A 20287-nucleotide genomic window follows, 5' to 3' on the forward strand; every position below is an offset into this window, starting at 1 on the left:
ATATGCATAATGCAATCATGTGACTTAACGAGTTCGAGTTTTATTTTTTCTAAAGTCCATCGCTTTAAGCCAAGTTTACCAAAGAAATGGTGAATAGATTGGGGAAAGATTTGAAAGAAAAGAGGATTGGTGATATGATTTTTTTTTTTTTTTTTTTTTTTTTTTTTTTTCTTGTGGCAACACTGGGGTAAACAGCTGATTTGTAGTTGTCCGTGTTATTTTTTAAAATAATTAATGTTTATTTGCATATTATTCCCCTAAATACATCTCAACACTGAGGAAATATTAAATATATAGTGCTTGCTATTCAGTTTTACAATATTTTACGTATTACTTGTGAAATTAGTGAAGTTGATAAATTCACGGTTACCGGCGTTAAGGATTTGCTAAATTGTCATCTCGATATCAGGTAAAATATAGCATTATTTTAGCGAAATCGGCTAATTTGCGTCATAATACTTGTGTTTACAAAGACCAGTAAATATAGCTTAAGTATTAGGCCGTATAAGTTAATAATATTAATAATCATAACCTCTTCGAGTTTGTTGACACAACTCCTTTGTTTACAATTACTTAACTTTTCTACTAATTTTCTTGACTAATTAGCTTCACATCTCTTAATTATTATTATAACTTCCTTCTTACTGTCTCTGTCTCCATTTCCAATATGATTCTCACACGTAAAGCCCATGCTCGCCAAGAGGAGTCAAAGCTTAACTTGGCTTTGAGCGAACTAAAGGCCTCAAGGGAGTTGTGTGAACAATTAATGAGGGAAAGAGATGACAATGAGAGGGAATTCTTAGACGTGTTAAACAGTAATAAGAAGCTTAAATGTGAAATGGCTCAGTTACATACACAACACACTGAAGCCATTGAGGCCCGGGATAGGCTCCAATTCGTTGTGGACGGATTCAGTCAGTGCAGCAGTGAGTACGAACAAACATTACATGATAAAGCTCACTTAGAACAGCAGCTGCATGAGGCCACTAATCAAATTAGCCACCTTGAAACGATTAATCATAACATCACGGCCAGTCTGAATAACAGTCTCTTCAGCGAATTGGTGTCAGCCCGTGCTTCTCAATCACAACATTTAGACTTGAATCCATTGACTATAGACTTAACTTGTGAAAGTGATTCATGTCATTCCTCAAGAACTCTTTGTTACAGTAACAAAAAACTAAAGAAGTATATTAAAATAAACAAATTCATAACAAAGACTAACAGATTGGTGAAAAGACAAAAGTTTTTCATAAAAAATGTAAAATTAAACAAAGAACGGTTCCGGCTTTTAAATCAACTTAATATTTATTCTAACAAATTAAATCAAAGGAATAGGAAATATGAAACTGACACACAGAACTTACAACTAGAAATAGATCATTTAACAGCAAAGTTGCACACAATGACCAACAAATACAGTGCATCAGAAAAACAAATGAGGGAATACATGTTGGCTATGGATGAGTTAGTGCGGTCACAGTCACAGGAAAACCCATGTGAAAAATGTGATTCTAGTAATGTGCTGCCTGCTTGTACTGTGCCAATGTGTGATACCACCTTGCCTCATGGTGCCAGTTTAGTGTTTCCTACCCAATATAACAGTAATAATAGTTGTAATAACAGTGTTGTAATCTTCAGTGATGAGATTGGAAAGAACTTAGGTTCTTTATTGACAAATAGTTACCCAGGACAAACAATAATAAATCACTGTATGCCCGGCTGTACTTTTACTAAAATTTCTGAGAAAATTATTAATTACAATTTTAACAAAGATTCTACCCTCATTATTATTTGTGGTAATAGAGGTAGTTTAAATAAAAATAGTTTATCTAAATTTCATAGTTCAATTACAGAACTAAAATTAAAGCAGATCATTTTGTTTACATTGCCTTACAGTAATAGGTTGCCACAGGAAGAAAACAACCTTAGATATAAACTAAATATTGCAATGTATCAGTTATGCAATAATTCAAATATTAATATGATTGATACCAACAATTATGTTGGCAAACATGTATATTTGACAGAAGATAGGTACTATCTTTCCAGATATTATTTAAGACAAATAGCGGTATCGCTATCATATTTTATTAGTATAACAGCCAAGAACTTGGCTAAACAGGTTACTCCTATTGAGCAACCTTCTAATATTGACTTTAATATTAGTAATGTGACATTGAATGTTGATATTACTAATAATTTAAATTAAAGAGCAAGACAATAGAGTCATCCTCTTGCATACTTAACAGTAATATTATCAATCTGGTGCACCAAAACATCCAAGGTTTCATGAGTAAAGAATTAGAAATAGAATTATTTTTAAACTGTAATAATGTTGACATTTTGTGCATTACTGAGCATTGGCTGAAATCCCATCAGCTAATGTTCAACTTTGGTAATCATCAGATTGGTAGCTCGTTCAGCAGAGAAGACGCTATACATGGTGGTTCACTAATTTTAATAAATAACAATCTTAAATTCAAAGAACGCAAGGATATAGTTGGTTACTCTGTTGAACGTACTGTTGAAATAGCCTGTGTGGAATTAGAGCGGTTTATTGTTTTGAGTGTGTATAGACCACCTTCTGGTTTGTATGACTGTTTTGAAACAGTATTAGATGAAGTATTAAATAAACTCAGTAGTTCAAATAAATTCATCATTACTTGTGGCGATTTTAATATAAATTTGTTGGAAAATTCTAGCTTAAGTACTAGAATTGTAAGTTTATTTGCTTCGTTTAACCTAACGAACCTGTTTCTGGAGCCCACTAGGATAACTCCTACTAGTGCTACTTGTCTAGATAATATTTATACTGATATTGTACCAACTAATAAACAAATTATATCATTGCTTGATTCAGATCATTGTGGACAATTAATTTCAATAGAAAATAAAGTAAATAAAGTGTCGAAACCACATATTATTGTTAACCCAAAGACTGAAAGACGCATTGAAACGTTCAAATCTAAACTCTCTGACAAATTACCTTTATTATTAAGGAATAAAAATACGAATAACTTGTGTAATGATTTTTTAAATACTTACCATACCGAGTTTAAATCTACCTTCACACCTAAAACCATACCAGCTCATGGCAATGCGCCTTTCAATCAATGGGCAACCACTGGCATCTATAAAAGTAGGAAACGCCTATATGAGCTATATAACGAGAGGATATTTATAAACACTATTGAATTTAATGAATATGTAAAGAAGTATTCTAAATTGTTTAAAAAAGTTTGCTCTATTGCTAAATCACTATATTTGAGCTCTAAAATAAAAAACAGTTCCAATGTAATTAAAGCGACCTGGAGTATTATTAATGGTGAAGCAGGAAGATCTAAAAGGAGAAGTAGTGAATATAATCTGGTAATTGATAATAATGTAATTAAATCAGATGCTGAAGTTGCAGCCGCATTTGAAAACTTCTTTTCGGACATTCCTGTTTCCACTACCAGGTCCTTGAATTCATCACCCACTGTCGCAGAATCTTTACTAAAAGAAAATGTTGTAGCTTGCCATTCAAGTTTCAATTTTGAACACATAGATTATACAGATATAATTAAAACGTTCCATACTTTGAATAAGAAAAAGACTGCTGACCTGTGGGGTAATTCTGTGTACATTGCTAGCTCTGTAATAACTATTGTGGCACCTGTATTAGCTTTAATTTTTAATAACTGTATTGATCGTGGTGTGTTTCCTGATCTCATGAAGAATAGTAAAATAACTCCGTTATTTAAATCGGGTAGTACTTCTGACCCCACTAACTTTAGACCTATTTCAGTACTACCTACATTCAGTAAAATTTTTGAAAAAATTATTCTAAATCAGATGCAAAGATTTTTTAATAGAAATAAATTATTGCATGGTAACCAGTTTGGATTTACAAGGGGTCGTTCAACAACTGATGCCGGTGTTGAACTTCTTAATCAAGTATATGACGCGTGGGAGGACTCAGGGGACGCATTGGGTGTTTTTTGTGACTTATCCAAGGCGTTCGATTGTGTCCTTCATGAAACACTGATCAGGAAGCTATCCCATTATGGAGTGCGGGGCAACTCTCTGGACCTACTTATCTCTTACTTGAGTAATAGAATTCAGAGAGTTGAGATTAACGGGAAAATTTCTGCCGGGTCTGTTGTTAGGATGGGTGTTCCGCAGGGGTCAATTCTCGGTCCGTTTTTATTTCTTATTTATATTAATGACTTACCTTACCTTGTAAAGGATAACCATGGGATAGTACTGTTTGCTGATGATACCTCTTTATTATTTAAACTCAAACGTGGACAATTAGTCAGTGATCATGTAAATAGTGCTCTCTCAAAAATAGTACGCTGGTTTAGTGCCAATAACTTGCTACTTAATGAAACAAAAACTAAATGCATTAAATTCACAACACCAAATGTTAGGCATGTCAAAACCAGCGTGCTAATCAAGGGCGGGGAGTTGGACCCTGTAGATTCAGCTATCTTTTTAGGTATAACTCTAGACGCTAAGCTACAGTGGGCCCCACATATAGATAAGTTGTCGAAAAGGCTCAGCTCAGCAGCATATGCCGTTAAAAAAATTAGAAATTTAACTGATGTAAATACAGCGCGTCTAGTATACTTTAGTTATTTCCATAGTATCATGTCATATGGTATTCTCCTGTGGGGGAATGCTGCTGACATTCAGTCTGTCTTTGTGCTGCAGAAGCGAGCCATTCGATCAATTTATAATCTTAGTCCGAGGCATTCTCTCAGGGAACTATTTAAAGAAATTAATATAATGACTGTTGCCTCTCAATATATCTATGAAAATATAGTGTATGCTCATAAAAACATAAAGTTATTTAAAAAGTACAGTGATATACACAATATCAACACTAGAAATAAAAATAAATATGTTGTTCCTACTACTAGACTTAAGAAAATAAGCGGTTCGTTTAGATGTCAATGTATACGCTTTTACAATAAAGTTCCCAGCCATATTCAAAGTTTAAACCTAGGTAAATTTAAAAATTTTATTAAAGAAAAACTTTGTAGTAAAGCTTTTTATAAAATAAAAGACTACTTGGAGGATAGTCAGGCTTGGGAATGAACTGCTATAATGTCCACACAGGTCTTGCTGACATGTTTGTAACATATAGTTACATTTTTTATACAATTTGACATAAACTTAATTTGACATTGTTTTATATTTTTTTCCTTTTATATTTTTATATTTCCTTTTAAAATTGTTAGTTTGAGGACCGTGTGAGACTTTTGCTAGTCATTTTATTTTTAGTAAATTATATTCTGACAGTTTGAGCATTTGTGTGGCCTACCCAAATGTTCTTTTGGTTGGTGTTGTTCGTCGGATCATTCAGCAACAGCCGTCAGCTGAGCTGATTGTAAACTGACACATGCGTGCTGCCATCTGAACAGGTCCGCTCAAACTGCTGTGGTTCTTTCCTCAAAAGACCACTACAGAATCAACTTGCACGGTTCTCCGACATCTTTAATTGATTTTGTCTGGACTTTAAAAGAGACTATGACCTCTGAGTTTGTTTCGGCATTTCTTCTCAGAGTAGTCGGATAGGAAATGCCGGCCTCATCTAGTTATTTAAGAGATTGACGTGTAAAAGTGTTATTTTATAACCTATTTGCAAAATAAATATCATTTATCATTTATCATTTATGATGATATTTAAATAGAGAACGTAATGCGTTGACTCCGTCCGTCAGTTTTTTTTTAACTTTGATAAGTCTGCGTTTGGCCACTAACCCGCTTATTGCCAGAACGGCAAAGCGAAGATGTGGCTGAGGATGGAGCACATAGACATAGATTAATTAGAGTAAGGATACGAAGACGAAATGGTGATGATGATGACGATCCTTTCAAGAATGTACTCTTGAAATAAAGAGGATATTTTGCTTTCATTAGTTGTTGTAAGGTCTCAGTTCTTCCAATATGTCAGACTCTTACTGACTAAAAACCACCCTATTCCAACTTTGTGACCACTGGACTGCGTAGCGGTTTACCGGGGCTCCGGCTCGAAAAGCAAGAGTTGGAACGGGGTGGTTTTTACTCAGTAAGAGTCTGACAATCCCTCTCGCCTCGCCCAAGGCGGGAGACATAATAGGATGACTTTCGCCCTCAAAATAATAGGCTAATCAAGCTCACGACTTGCTGACTGTTCTAGGCTATTATTTTTTTATGATACATTATTAATTTTGTTTCTGTTCCCAGTGCCGCAAGTCGTCACTGTTCAGGATAAAGGAAGGTCCCGTCATCCCAGCCCCAGAACCGCAACTCAGGCCGCCTTCAGGAATGGCCTGTGGACGGTGTGCACCAGCTTCTAGGGTGAGTTCTTCCATACATGACTTTGATATTATAGGTTTTTGAGGTAGAATGGATTTTGAACTTTGTAGTGATTCGATATTACGTCGAGATTGGCTTGTGCGAATTTGACACGGGTTTTACTATTCTGTAAATATTTGTTGTGAGCAAATATTTTTTTACTTTTTCTGTTAATATACAATATTTATAGATATTTTACACTCGTGGTATATCGGATTCGTTCGGTGGAGTAAACAAATGGTACCCGCTTTCCACATGAATTACCAAAATATCTTTGGATAGAAGATTGTCTGATACCTTTATGAAATACTACACTAAACATTTGTTTCATAATGTCTGGATAGCCGCTATGTATCAGATAACTTTGAATTAAAAACGTAATTTGTATGCACTATCTGTCACATAAGTTTATCGGGAACTTATATGAAGGTGGTAAAGCGGGCGCTGACAAAACAAAAATAATTATCAAATTCGATGCAGCCGTTCGGTAGTTTGCATGTACAAACAGTCAGATGATACATTTTTATTTATATCTATTTAGATGGTAGATAGTTGAAAATATTTACTTTATTTACATACACATAATGACACAGTGAGTATGTAATATTGCTAGTTATTGCATGTTTATCGCTGATAGTGTCAGGCACTGAAAAAACTGTAATTTACTGTTCTTTATGATATTATAATAGGCGTGTGTATATTATTGTGTATGCATGCATAAAACGTAATTATAATAAAATATGACCAATTGACGATTACTATTTTTAAATTATGAGTAGATTGTTATGTAAATAAATAAATAATAATTTACTAGCGACTGCGAGCGGCTTTGGCCGCGTTCCCATGGGATAAATATGTGCTATGTGTTATTCCAGACGATAATCTACCGCTGTTCCAAATTTCATCTCGATCCATTCAGCCGTTTTACATATGAGTAGTATTTTTTACATACCAGTATGTACAGTAAATATATAAATATGATATATTTGTAACTGTCCCCCTACTAGGCAAAGACACGGCAGATTACAAAGTATATTTTGGGTCAAAAATAATTTAGTTGAATAGGTCACTTTTGACCTGGTCTTAATTAAATGACATAATTAACCAATCCGAGAATCCGAATTAAATGAAATGCGAAGTACTTTGACCTGACCTAAATAAAATAAGAAATAATTGGTCTTTTGTTTTGAAATTGGTCCTTTGAACCACACATTTTAGTGTTTAATAATATTTATTCAAACTTGTTATACCTATTGCCATTCTTATACAAATGCTACTAAGCTTGATCCTTTATTTAAATTGGTAAATAATAGAGAATAAAAAAAACATATGTCTTTAATGAAGTTTATTATTATAAATTGGTGCTAAGCTAAGTAAGTAAGTAAGACATTGGTAACAAAAAATAAATAAGAAAATCGAATACTGAAAGTCGTTACTACTTTATTAACCTTATAAACTGATAATACAAATTAATAATAATGAGTAATGGTACAAAATAACAATAGTACTCCTAAAACAAAGACGTTGTTCTGTTGAACTGCGCAGTCTAAAGTATATTGTGTTATCACTATCACACAGTGCAAAGAGCGTTGTCTTCCGTAGGTACATATATATAGCTAGTTGCTAACGTTTTTTGTTCAAAGCGTTATATGTATAACTGCGCATTTATACACGTTTTTATTGATATCGTGCGTTCCACTAACATATTATTGAAAGGTTTACTATATTTATTTCTTTGTAAGTGCGACTGCCGGGCATGGGGTATCGGCTTTGATTCCGGGGTCGGGCGAAGTATTACTAGGCTTTTATCGGTTATTCGAAATTTCTCAGTAGTAGCACGGAGTCTGGAAATGTGCCTGGTATATGGTAATAGGCTCTGTACCTATTACATGGGATTTACAACATACATTTTGAAAAGTGGGTATATATTATTGTACAGTGGCATTACGTGCCATAATTTGCACCTCTGCCTACCTCTTCAAGGATTAAAAGCGTGACGATATAAAAAAAATGTTTGGTTCGTTATTTTTATAATACAAACGTTAAGGTAACTTGGAATAAAGACTATATTGATTTGGGTTTTAAATAAACATAAAGGCAAAATCTCTTAAAAATTAAGAGTTTCAATGCGGTTTCAAGAAGTGATAGAGAGTTGTTATAGCAATATACTCTCACTTATTCATCATCATCATATCAGCCATGAGATGTCCACTACTGAACATATGTAGGCCTTTCCTAATGGCTTTTAGATTGACCGATTGGAAACAACCTGCATCCAGCGGCTTTCTTATTATGCGGATCTAAAGGTTTTGCTGTAAAAAATGTTAAGCTTAGTCTATCCCTTCGTTGGTGACCCAGCTTAGTTACCTCTTAGGAATACCGAAGGCAAAAGATTGTGCAGATGTCCTCAAAGAGATGGAAAGATCAGGTGAAAGAGTCGTCTTCAAAATTTTGACAAGATTTTATCTGTAAGACAGGTTTTACCTACAACATATATCAGTCTCAAGTTTATTGTATCCTAATTGTTTGCTGTACATTGTTATGTGATAATGAGAAAAATAAATATTTACTTTCTCTCACATTATCCACTATTTCATTGTCTGGACTTTAAAAGACACTATGACCTCTGAGTTTGTTTCGGCATTTCTTCTCAGAGTAGTCGGATTATACTACTATTTGAAATATTGACGTGTAAAAGTGTTATTTTATAACCCATTTACAGGAATAAATATCTTTTATCATTTAAGACAAGAGACGCGCTGATCAGTAACCGCTGGAAGCAGATCATATGCTTCAGATGCAAACCTGATGCTGACCATGAGGGAACAATCAGAGAGAAAAGGATATATAAAGCCTTTTATTAAACAAACAATTCCATGTTATCTTAAATCTCTTGCAATGTTTATCATGCGTGTCCCATCTGCCAGTCGTATCATATAAACAAAGGACTTTTCCTCAGCCGACTCACTTGGAAAACTTGTACATCATTTGTCTATCTTGATACTTGCAACACAGTCACATACCTTCAAACACGGCTCCATTAGAGAGGTATCAGTACATTCCGTTTAATAAAAACATTGATTCTCTATCACATTATAGTCTAAACATAGTATTGCAGTTTTTCTTGATGTTAAGAAAGTCTTTATCAGAAACTTAATGATATAGTTACTTTGATTCCTCAATGGATCGGATGTTAAAAGACCACTTTCGACATACCTTTAGAACCTACTCTTTTTTTCTGGTGTTGTTGGTGTCCATGGGCGAAGCTGATCGCTTAATAACCATTAGGTTACCGACAGGTCGTTTGCCCCTAAACCAATAAAATAAATCTTTGCGGTTTTCGCAAATACTTAGAAGGTTAGATGGTCGCGGCTACGCTCGCATGGATTGCGGACTTTGTGACTAAATAAAGTAGCCTAAAATATTGCTTAGTCCGTAAGCTACCTACCAATAAAAGTAACGTCAAAATCGGCCCAGCCATTTCTGAGATTAGCGAGAACAAACAAACAAACAGACAGAGAGACAAAATTTGTAAAAATATATACCTATTTCGTATGTATTTATGGTCATGTAATAAAAACTGACTATTTCAATATTACAAACAGACACACCAACTTTATTTACGTGTATAGATTTCTGAATGTCATTGAGCTCTTTTAAACCCGTCTTCCTCATATACAGTACCCATAACAATTAGAACCTTGAAACAGTCACTAAATTCACTTAAACTTAAGTTACGATTATCTATCAATTAGCCCCGAGGTTAATAAAGGGATATCTATACGAAGTAGCGTTCGGCCGGAACGACTCAGTGAATCTATTCTAGTTAAAGGTTATCTGACTTCCTGGCCTAGAATTTGTGGTACGTGTGACGTATTGTGCTGAATTCTAATCATGTATTTGTACACACTTGTCTACTGTAGAATAAACTATGTGTTATAGTGACAAAGATTTTTCCCAACACAGGCATCTATTTGCTTAAAGGGAAGCTCCAAACACTATTACGTAAATCTGATAAAGCAATACTTTTTTTGTATATATTTTGTAAAGATGTACAGCAAGTGATGATGTCATCCCCGTTTTTCCAAAAGGATTAACAATGCTAATTCTCAGGTAGTTTTTGTGTGGCAGGTCTGATTAAAGTATTTTTGAACTTTTAATATCTAAATTATCATTCATAAAGTAATCTCTTTATATCTTTAACATAATGTAACAATTGCCGCTTCTTCAGACGAGAGGTCTCTAGAGGATTTGCTTAATGGTGCTTTTCTATCAGAGATGTGCTATGTTACGTTGCTGTGGATGCGTTTGGCTTCCACCAATCATAGTACAAACTAAGCTATGTTTTTTTATATGGAAAGATGCTATGGATAGCTTCTCGACTATCGATACATCGCATACTTGAGCTGCGCATCTTCCTCGCATTGCTTCATAGCTTAGAATTACAGGAAACGATCAGATAGTTTTATAGTTTAGCTATTACATCCTCATAGCATAGCTCTATAGCACATTATTGGTGGAAAATCACCCTAAATCCTTTAATAAAGATCCAAGTTTTCTCGATGCAAAAATATCTCTTAAACTGATGACTTGTAAAAAACCATGACGTCATGTCATTTTGGCACAATATTTGATCTTTATATTGAGTTTGTAGCCTGCGCTGTGTCCATATTAGATCTCTGATGAACTCATATACATTATGCATCCTTTCCTTTCCGTATTTGTAAATTGGATGCAACGAATCCGTGTATCCGAATAGCTTTAAAAGTAATTTTGGCAGTAACAATATATTTTTTTTATTATTTTAAGAATTAGGACATGATCTGATATCTGATGTTTATTTGATGAGAAGCTTGTATGTAATGCATTTTCTTTCTTTATATTTCTAATTTAAATGTGGAAAAGCCATGATTCGGCCGGCTCGACCGAAGTAATACCACAAAAGTGAAACAACGCTTGCGTTGTGTTTAAACAAATATAAATTTAAAAATAAGTGCCGGGTAAATATTCAGAGTATAATAGTGAATATTTTTGTTCCTTCCTGTTATCAACAAATTGGCTCTATAATAGCGATGTAAGAACGAAAACCTTTCTTTTAATATAATTTGACATTAACCGCTCTGAAACTTTTATTATACAGTCATTGACTGATTTCCAGTTTCAAGTCACTGACAAGTCTTGAACTTGACCTTAAATCAAGTAATATCTTGTCAGTCACTTAACAACTAAATAAAACCAGTTTTAATTGTTTGCTAACGATTTTGAAGTCTACATCTTAACATGTATATACGTAATTTAAGAACCCACTTACGTAAATCTCTTATTTTTGCTACGCATTTTTTTGGACAAATATCCCATTAAAACTCTATGACGCACTTTTGCTTTTTGCATTATAGTTCCCATGGCATAACAATACTAGAAATGTCTAGACACACGGCAGTGTGTCCGCCAAGTTCGAGCAAAAAAACCGACACACCGGCCGTGGGTTATATTACACGAACCATTTCGGGCCAAGTTCGACCCACCTATAACTCAAAATCTATTTTATCTACGCATATGAAATTTCTAGTATCTGTCGAGACCTACTTACTTATCTAAAATACAAAATTTCATTAATGTACCTATTGTAGGTCTTGAGATATTGACGTCAGAAAATCGCTATTTTTACTATACACTCACTGACTGACTCACTCATCAAAAACCTAGACCACTTCCAATGGTCGTATTGACTTGAAATTTGGCATGGAGGTAGGTCTTTGGGTCAAGGTAAAGGAAAAAATCTGAAAATGGCCAAGTGTGAGTCGGTTTTAAAAATAATGAAGGTGTAAATTCATACCCCTAAGGAACTAAAACAAAAAAAATATCTATATCTTCCAATGGTCGTACCGACCTAAAATTCGTTACGAAGGTTTGTATTTAGTCAAAGTAAAGTAAAATAAGAAAAAAAGAAAATAAACCTTACAAAAATAAATGAAATCCCACCCAAAACATAAATGTGAAAGGCTGCCAAGTTCGATAATATTGGAATGCTTCGCCTATAAAAGAAGTGAGATCTAAATAAGTACCAAGTTCCATACACAGACCTCATTTAAAAATGATATAACTTGGCAAGTTTTAATAGAAAATTATATACTTGACTCATTGCGTTTAGTAGGTTTATAACAAAGTGTGTGAAAACTTGCCAACTTGTTATATCATTTTTAACTGAGGTCTGTGTATGGAACTTGGTACTTATTTAGATCTCACTTCTTTTATAGGCGAAGCATTCCAATATTATCGAACTTGGCAGCCTTTCACATTTATGTTTTGGGTGGGATTAATTTTATCACAACCATTAACATAAATAATATATCATTTAATAACTCAATAGTTTTAGATATTATTATGTAACTCTATAATTAATTTAATCGTGAGTCTATTTCATATTTTTGTTTTGCGAAAATAAGATTTGATCTTAGTATCGTTCGTTGTTGTGGTCCTTGGCTCCCCATACGAAGGAGAGATCATTGAGTGCATTTTTATGTGGTTCTGTGATATGTGAAAAGAAAATCCTAGAGTAGGGCAACGTCTTAAAAAAATGAATGATTTAACGCATTTTAGTATCTAACAAGATTATGCACTTATGCTACAGGATGCAGGTCGCTTTCAAACGGTCGATGCGATGTTGGAATATTGTGGGAGGCATAATATATGCATGTTCAGCACAGCAGTCATCTTGTTGCTAATGTTAAGATGATAATACCTATCTATCTTCCTTATTAATCTTATAAATGCGGAAGTTTGTGACTTTCTGTGTATGTTTGATACTCAATCACGTCTTTTGACATGCTGAAAGGGTCGGTATGAAATTTGGAACAGGGATAGATTAAAGTCTGGAATCTGGTGGAATGCATGAACGGATGAATGGACGAAGTCGCTGGCATAAGCTAGTTTGTATATAAATAACAATACATTTGTATGCATGATGCAATACAATTATGGTGTCTTTGTTACATTCGAAATTGTTTTACTGAAATATATCTTCATATTGACGGATGTGTATTAAATACAATTTTATTATTACTTATCTAATGAACTTTGAACAAGCGATATTATGATTTGTTTCCGATGGGAGATTGCATGTTGTTTTTCCAATGTATAACTACCTTGTGTGCCGTTATCTTTAAATTAAATGCTATTTTTTATGCTTTGTAAATGATAGCAATGGCAGGGTTCGATAACATTGTGGTATTTGCATAATTTATGCAGTAGCTATGTAATTTCAAAAATGACATTGATTTTGTGTCAGAAATATTTTGTTGGTTGTTTAAAATACAGTTTATTTATGTATTAAAATAGAATAAGATGCATATGTGTATGTATTTCCGAACCGATACGACCTTCAAACCTTCAAGAAAAGAGCGTACTCCTTTCTAAAAGGCCGGCAACGCACCTGTAACTCCTCTGGTGTTGCGGGTAACTCGTTTGCTCGTTTGCCACCAATACCATAAAAAAATATATACACAATATTCCTCAAATCAAACAGCTTTACAGCATTTAAAGTTTTTCGTCGAATTACAAATATTTGCCAAATTGTTCTATCCGGCCGTCTAGAATCCGATTCGCCACGTCTCACAGGTCAGCGACTCTGGTTTATGGCCATAAACTGCCGGCTAGTTTTTCTACGTGACATAATTACATATCATCGGTTTCTTGTGAAACGAAATGTGCTCTTAATTGCATGTTATTGTGATTCGAAATTGCTTATTAGTGTATTGCATGTGGGTATTGATGTTACGGTATATTTATTATAGTAATTGCTTTTATATTTTTATTTATATCCAATTAATATGTTACTTCTTAGGTACTGTCTATCCAACTTGTCTTAATAGCAAAATTGTAATATAAACTTTTAAACTGACATGGTCACTAACACTATCATTAGAACTTGAGACGGGATATTTACCATGTTTATAAGTTTTTGTGAGTTTCCGATATTTCGGCATTGTCGCAAGAGCCATGATCACGGTTGAACTCATCGGAGATCAGTAAAATTGATAGCAAAATTGTAGTATTTAAAGTCGTCTCATTGTTATTAGCCCGCAGACCGCAGTCAGATTTGAATAAGGCAGTTTGCAGTTTGTTCCACATTGGATTGCCTGAATCCCCGCCGCAAATTAGGAGTCACCGTTAGATACTAATAGTACATCAGGAACGTCTGTTACCATGTCGATAAAATAAAATTTTCGAAGGCACACTCTAATCTTAATACCTCTACATATCAGTAATTAGTAGGTACCTACCTACCTTTCTCCTAGATAACCTCTAGCGTATCTTTGTACGTACCTGTTTAAGTACAAACACAGCATAACAACCTACTCCAATCTCTTACAGAATTTTAATTAATTTTAGATTTTAATCCTTCAATGATAAAGTTAGAAATCTATTGATTGATAGTTATACGTTGATGTGCTGTCCACACCTTCATTATCACGGTAGCAACTGAATAGGATCTGACAAGAATCAATATCAAATATCTATAGGATTAATATTTTTTTTATCTCGTTTATTAAGTCGTGGAGGTAATGACATAGATCGATCGCCGGACGCGAATTTATGTAACGATAATACTTTAAGTGCATGTGATAGCAAAATACCTAGATTGTAGTACAATACCTATTTAGGAACTCTATTTTTTTAATTAATTGTTTCGGATGTTGTCACACCTGGTTTGTAAACGTCAAGAGTCAATTTTCACGCTACACTATTATTCATGAAAATTGTAAAAACAGTAGATAGACCGGGATAAATTTAAAAACTCGGATCGGCTTCTGAGAGACGTGCAGTAGTATCTTCTACTAAATTTCTTGGTGACCTAACAGCGATCTCCGAGATCTAATCTACCATTTACCATTAGTGTTGCACGATGCTATGTCTCTGCATTGTTCTCATATATATGCACATTTATTGATTGGAAAAATGCATCAGAGATATTGTAAGCATATGTATTTTTTAAAAGAAAAACTAATAGAGATTTTTGTTCGCTTTTTCCACTCCTTTGTCTATTTTTGCATTTATCAATGTTTATAGAAGATTAAAACGAAATGTCTTTAGAGGAGACAGCGGATACACGACAGCGTACCGCATGCCGTCGTAGCTATATCTCGTCACACTGACAGCTGTGTTTACTACACGGATGTCAGTGACGACGCGATCAGCAAAATCATCAGACGAGCGGTGGGTGAGAGTGAGCAGGGGATTCGGGACTACAATCTGAAAATGGCCATCAGGAATAGGGACGCGACGGTTATCGGCGCTCTTTTGGGCGGGGAGGGCTCGTTTAGGGCTTGAGTTCTGTTGCTGGGACGATGACGTTGCCGTTTTTTATTAAAAACTGTATTAATGTCGTGTTATTGCACTCACTATGAGTGTAATAACATAAAATTAGGGTAAAAACGATTACATTAACATAACTACTTTGTGTGTGTTTGTTGCAAATGTATGTATAAGTAAAATCCGTAATAATAATTATTGTAGATGTAAATGTATTTATAAGATTGATGACAAATTGCGCTGGCACTGCTGGAATCGACTCACTGCCGCGTGAGCGGAGACGTCATGCATTCCTAAATGCTCTACAGTCGGTGGCGCTGTGGGCTGGGTCGCTCCGTTCCCTACATAATGGTCGATCGGACCGATTGCTGGCCCACAAGTCATGCTCGTGAACGGGTGCCTTCTGCTGGAGCAGGTCGGCTCACTCACCGTGCTGGTGGGTTGGTCCTGCAGGTCCAGTGTAATGCAAGTTATGTAATAGGATCCTATGTATTATATAAGAATAGTTGTATTGTAATATTTGTGGTTGTAGTAGCATGTAATCCTTTTCGTAATAAGTTCTAGTTTTTGTAAATTATAACTAATTGTATATTTGTATAACAAGGGCACGGACTCGAGTCCGTGGAGATTAATTTATATAATATATATAAAAAAAAAAAATGTCCTTTGTTATTGTTTTCGAAATTGTTTTGTTTATAACATACTTAATAGGTTTAGCTTCATGATTACGTCTATATTTCATGATAATGTATCTGATAAAGGGCTGTAACCTCTAAGTCTATAGTCTACATCCTTTATGTATTTATACGTTCTTTGTTTTGAGACTATAAAGAAGAAGTGTTTATGTGTAACGAAAAATATTTTAGGCTCACCCCCTATTACATGGGAGTTATAACACAAATGGTGAAAAGTAGGTGTACATTGTATAGCGACATTACGTGCCGTAATGTGCACCTCTACCTACCTCTGCCTAACACCTTCGGGGATAAAAATGCGTGACATTGTTGACGTTGTGACGAAAAATATATATTTTTTAAATGATTCAGATGTCCTATGCTGCTTTTTTTATCTCGCTATCCCTTCGTCATTAAGACCTATTCTAATAAAACTTTCCAAATAGGTGAAGCCGCAGCTAGAAATATAGTTTTAAATAAACTAGAGAAGCACCTTGAGGCATCGTCTTTGATAGTTAAATACCAATCGGGTCGCGTCTCTAGTATTCACGACACGTTCGGCCGCCGGGAGTACCGTAAGGTTGGTATTACGTTTGTAAATTACAAACTGTGATACATATATAGGTACTCGGTTCCAGTATATAATATGTGCAAGCCCGCTCGTCAAGTTACCCTGTACTGATCAATTAAAATTTCGACTTTATTTATTTTGTTGTTAAGTCGAAAATCTGTTGAGGAAGTGTAACATTAGTATATTATATTATAGGCATGATATAGATATTCGAAGGTGGGATTTAAAGGGAAAACGTAAGGAATTCTGTTTGTGCTAGATACAATGTAAGATCCTCTTTCGATTTTCGCTATAGGTTCGCTATTCAATTGCAAAACTAAGTGTTAAGGGTATATTATGAACCTGGAGCTGCGGACTGCCTAGCGGGTTACCGGGGCTCCGAATCGGAAAGTAGGAGTAGGAACGGGGTAGTTTTTAGTCAATATGAGTCTTACACTCGCCTCACCCAAGGCGGGAGAAGTAATTAGATGACTATCACCCTTAAAAAAATTGGATATACATATTATGAAAAAGAAAGAATAACAAGATAAATATCCTGTCTCAAGTTCTAATGATAATGTTAGTGACCATGTCACTTTAAAAACTTATAGAAGAAAAGGTCTTCAGGAAACATATATTATATTCTTATGTAATATAATACAATATCAGCATAATATCTAACACAACATACATAGATTGACGTAAGTATGCGAGGTAATTGCTTTGCGAGACGTTCTTGCAACCGCATATAACATAATATTGAGTTCAAGTACATTTCATATATGTACTATATTGTTATGTCATATAATTTCAGAGCGATGCGCTTAATAATATACATTGTTTTGTAATCTAATCGTTTTAAGTGTTATTCTTTTGAAATTAGAGGCTATTAGCCTGGTATTTGATTTTGCAAAAATCTCGTGTGTTTTACAATGGTAGTAATGTAATTGGCGAAAAGTGGGTGCTAAGTTTTGTGTGTGGAGGTTTGCGTTCTTCAGGGTATAATAACAGTAGTGCTGTGTCTTCGAACGAACATAAGGGTTTTTGGCAAAAGGGGTGTTGTTTTTAAAACGGAACTTACTGTTAACATTAACTGCAAAAAGGTAATCTGAATTTATCAGTAGTTAAATTCAGACAGTTACATACAAAACACGTTCTTCTAATACGTTTAGATCCAAACTGTCCAAACATAAGACCACCACCTCCTATGATCCTTAACTCTTCAGCTTCCTTCACATTCATGCATCTCCGGAGCTGTGGGTTACCAGGTCTCCGGCTCGAATAGCAGGAGTAGGAACGGGGTGGATTTTAGTCAGTAAAAGTCTATCCACTTTTTCGCTTCGCCCAGAGCAAGAGAAGCCATTGAATGATTTTCCCCCGTTAAAAAAACCATGCATCTGAGCAATACTAATAAAAAATATTCATAAACGCAATGAACAGTAGAGAATGCTTATTTGTATAGTTTTTGCGAGATGTATGGAGCATCTATGAATAATTCTATTACCGTTACGGCCCCGCCCACTTTGCGCGCGATTTCGTACGTTGACCCCCTCAACACATGTGCAAAGGGTTATTTGCACAATTTACTTGTTTATAACCACGAAGATATATGTCTTTGGCTGTTTGGCTATTTACGCCTCTCTTTGCTTTGTATTTTATTAAGCAGATGTCTGAATTTCCCGAAGAATTTGGCTTTTTTCTCAGTTCTTCCATGCTATTTTAGTGAATGCTCAAACTAACAAAATTCGTGTTCTATGAAAATCTTCGAGTTACCTAGACTATAATGTTTCCAGACCATAACCTATTATAAAACTTGCCCATATTTGTTCAAATTTTTGCGGATTACGTGACAGCACTCACAAATATCCGCACAAAAATCTTATCATATTTGCTCAGAATCTACTAGTAAAGTGACATAGTACAATAATTACATAACCGAAATACTTCCGATAACGGTGCCCTTGACACTCATATCAAACCAACGGCCTAATTGGACGGATCAACCGAGCAGACATGTGTCAAAATCAATCCAGTAGTTTAAGAGGTGCGAGGGGGACTCCGGAAACACACAGACATACACACACATTGTGAATACCGTTTTACATTTGTATGGCTAGTTGAATACTAGGTCTTGGGTTTATTTCCCTAGTTAAACAATGTATTGGATATTGAGTATATCTTTATTATATAAAAATAAGTCGGGTTTTCCTTCCTGACGCTATAACTCCAGAACGCACGAACCGATTTGCACGGTTTTGCATTCGTTGGAAAGATTTCGCGAGGTTTATAGCAAAGGAAAGGGTCAAGAGAAAAGCAGGCAAACAGGGAAAATCATTGGTGACGGAAACAAACGGAGTTCGTCGATTTTGCTAGTTGGTAATAAAATAATAGAATTGATTCTAAAATTACACATTATTAATAAGTGGTGTCGGTTTATGTAAATATTTTGTACTATTGTCAAATTATTGTACTATTTAAAGCACAATTCTACCTATCCCTTAGTAGAATAGCAGACGTAATATTATTACCTACGGTATTCACACACATATATTTATTTTAATACCATCAAACATTCGATCTTCGAACCGTAATTACACACATACTTTAATTTTCTCAAGTCGGTACAAAAAACATACCACAAAAATTTACCGACAGGTTTTGCGGTATTTTTAACCGAGGTACAACACCTGTTAACTCGGTCCCCAATTAAGGACATGTGTAGGGATGGTCTGGGTGTCCTCAAAAAGCAAGATTCCATGACCTGGAGACATAATGTCAGTCATCACATCACCGACATTCGCAAGGTTGACGGGGATTTCGTCAGAATGTGTATTTTGTTTATTTATTATTTAAATCTATTTACAGCTTATTGTAATATTCAACTAAAAGTAAAGCAAGTACTAACGTAATATTGTTTGTGTAATAAACAATTATCTTTGTATAGTAAGTAATACTAATGTAACTAAAATTACGGTTTATTAAGTTAACTATGTTATTCGAGAATAAGAGTCCCGGTGCGGCTTGAAATTAGTAGAACTTTCCTCGAATAGTACACGTGAGTAAGCTGTGACTTTAATTAAACCAATCAAATATAATTAAATAGAATTGATTTCGTGATCCACTGACAGGCTTTCTCACATTGCTGTTATATTAAAATGAAATAAGAAACCGACTTTAATGGCTATTGAGTACGCGAATTATATTGAGTAGTAAAACGAACAAAAACTAAACTATTGCGTGTTCTATGAAGGATGTGTTTCCGTGTAAAACAAAGATTTGAGTCAAACAAGATGTTTCCTTAGCAAAGTATTGTTTGCTTACCTTGCTTTGGTCCTTCGACGTGATATTTAACCAAATACAATAAAGAGTAACAATAACATCATCTTTTAGTATTGCTTAAATTGTAGAGAATTTGATAGAATAG

At 34.6% G+C, this 20287-nt stretch overlaps 1 protein-coding gene across 3 annotated transcripts in view; it reads left to right on the forward strand.

The window, feature by feature from the left end:
- LOC118270204 (glycerol-3-phosphate acyltransferase 1, mitochondrial) overlaps window positions 1-20287 on the forward strand; it is an 82024-nt gene that overhangs the window by 30568 nt on the left and 31169 nt on the right. For all 3 annotated transcript variants that reach the window (XM_050698101.1, XM_050698099.1, XM_050698100.1), the window contains one exon: window positions 6217-6330. In XM_050698101.1, coding sequence (XP_050554058.1) covers window positions 6217-6330 — 114 coding nt within the window. The remainder of the gene's footprint in view (window positions 1-6216; window positions 6331-20287) is intronic.

Source organism: Spodoptera frugiperda, chromosome 13, assembly GCF_023101765.2.
Source record: "Spodoptera frugiperda isolate SF20-4 chromosome 13, AGI-APGP_CSIRO_Sfru_2.0, whole genome shotgun sequence".
NCBI classification, from domain to species: Eukaryota; Metazoa; Arthropoda; class Insecta; order Lepidoptera; family Noctuidae; genus Spodoptera; species Spodoptera frugiperda.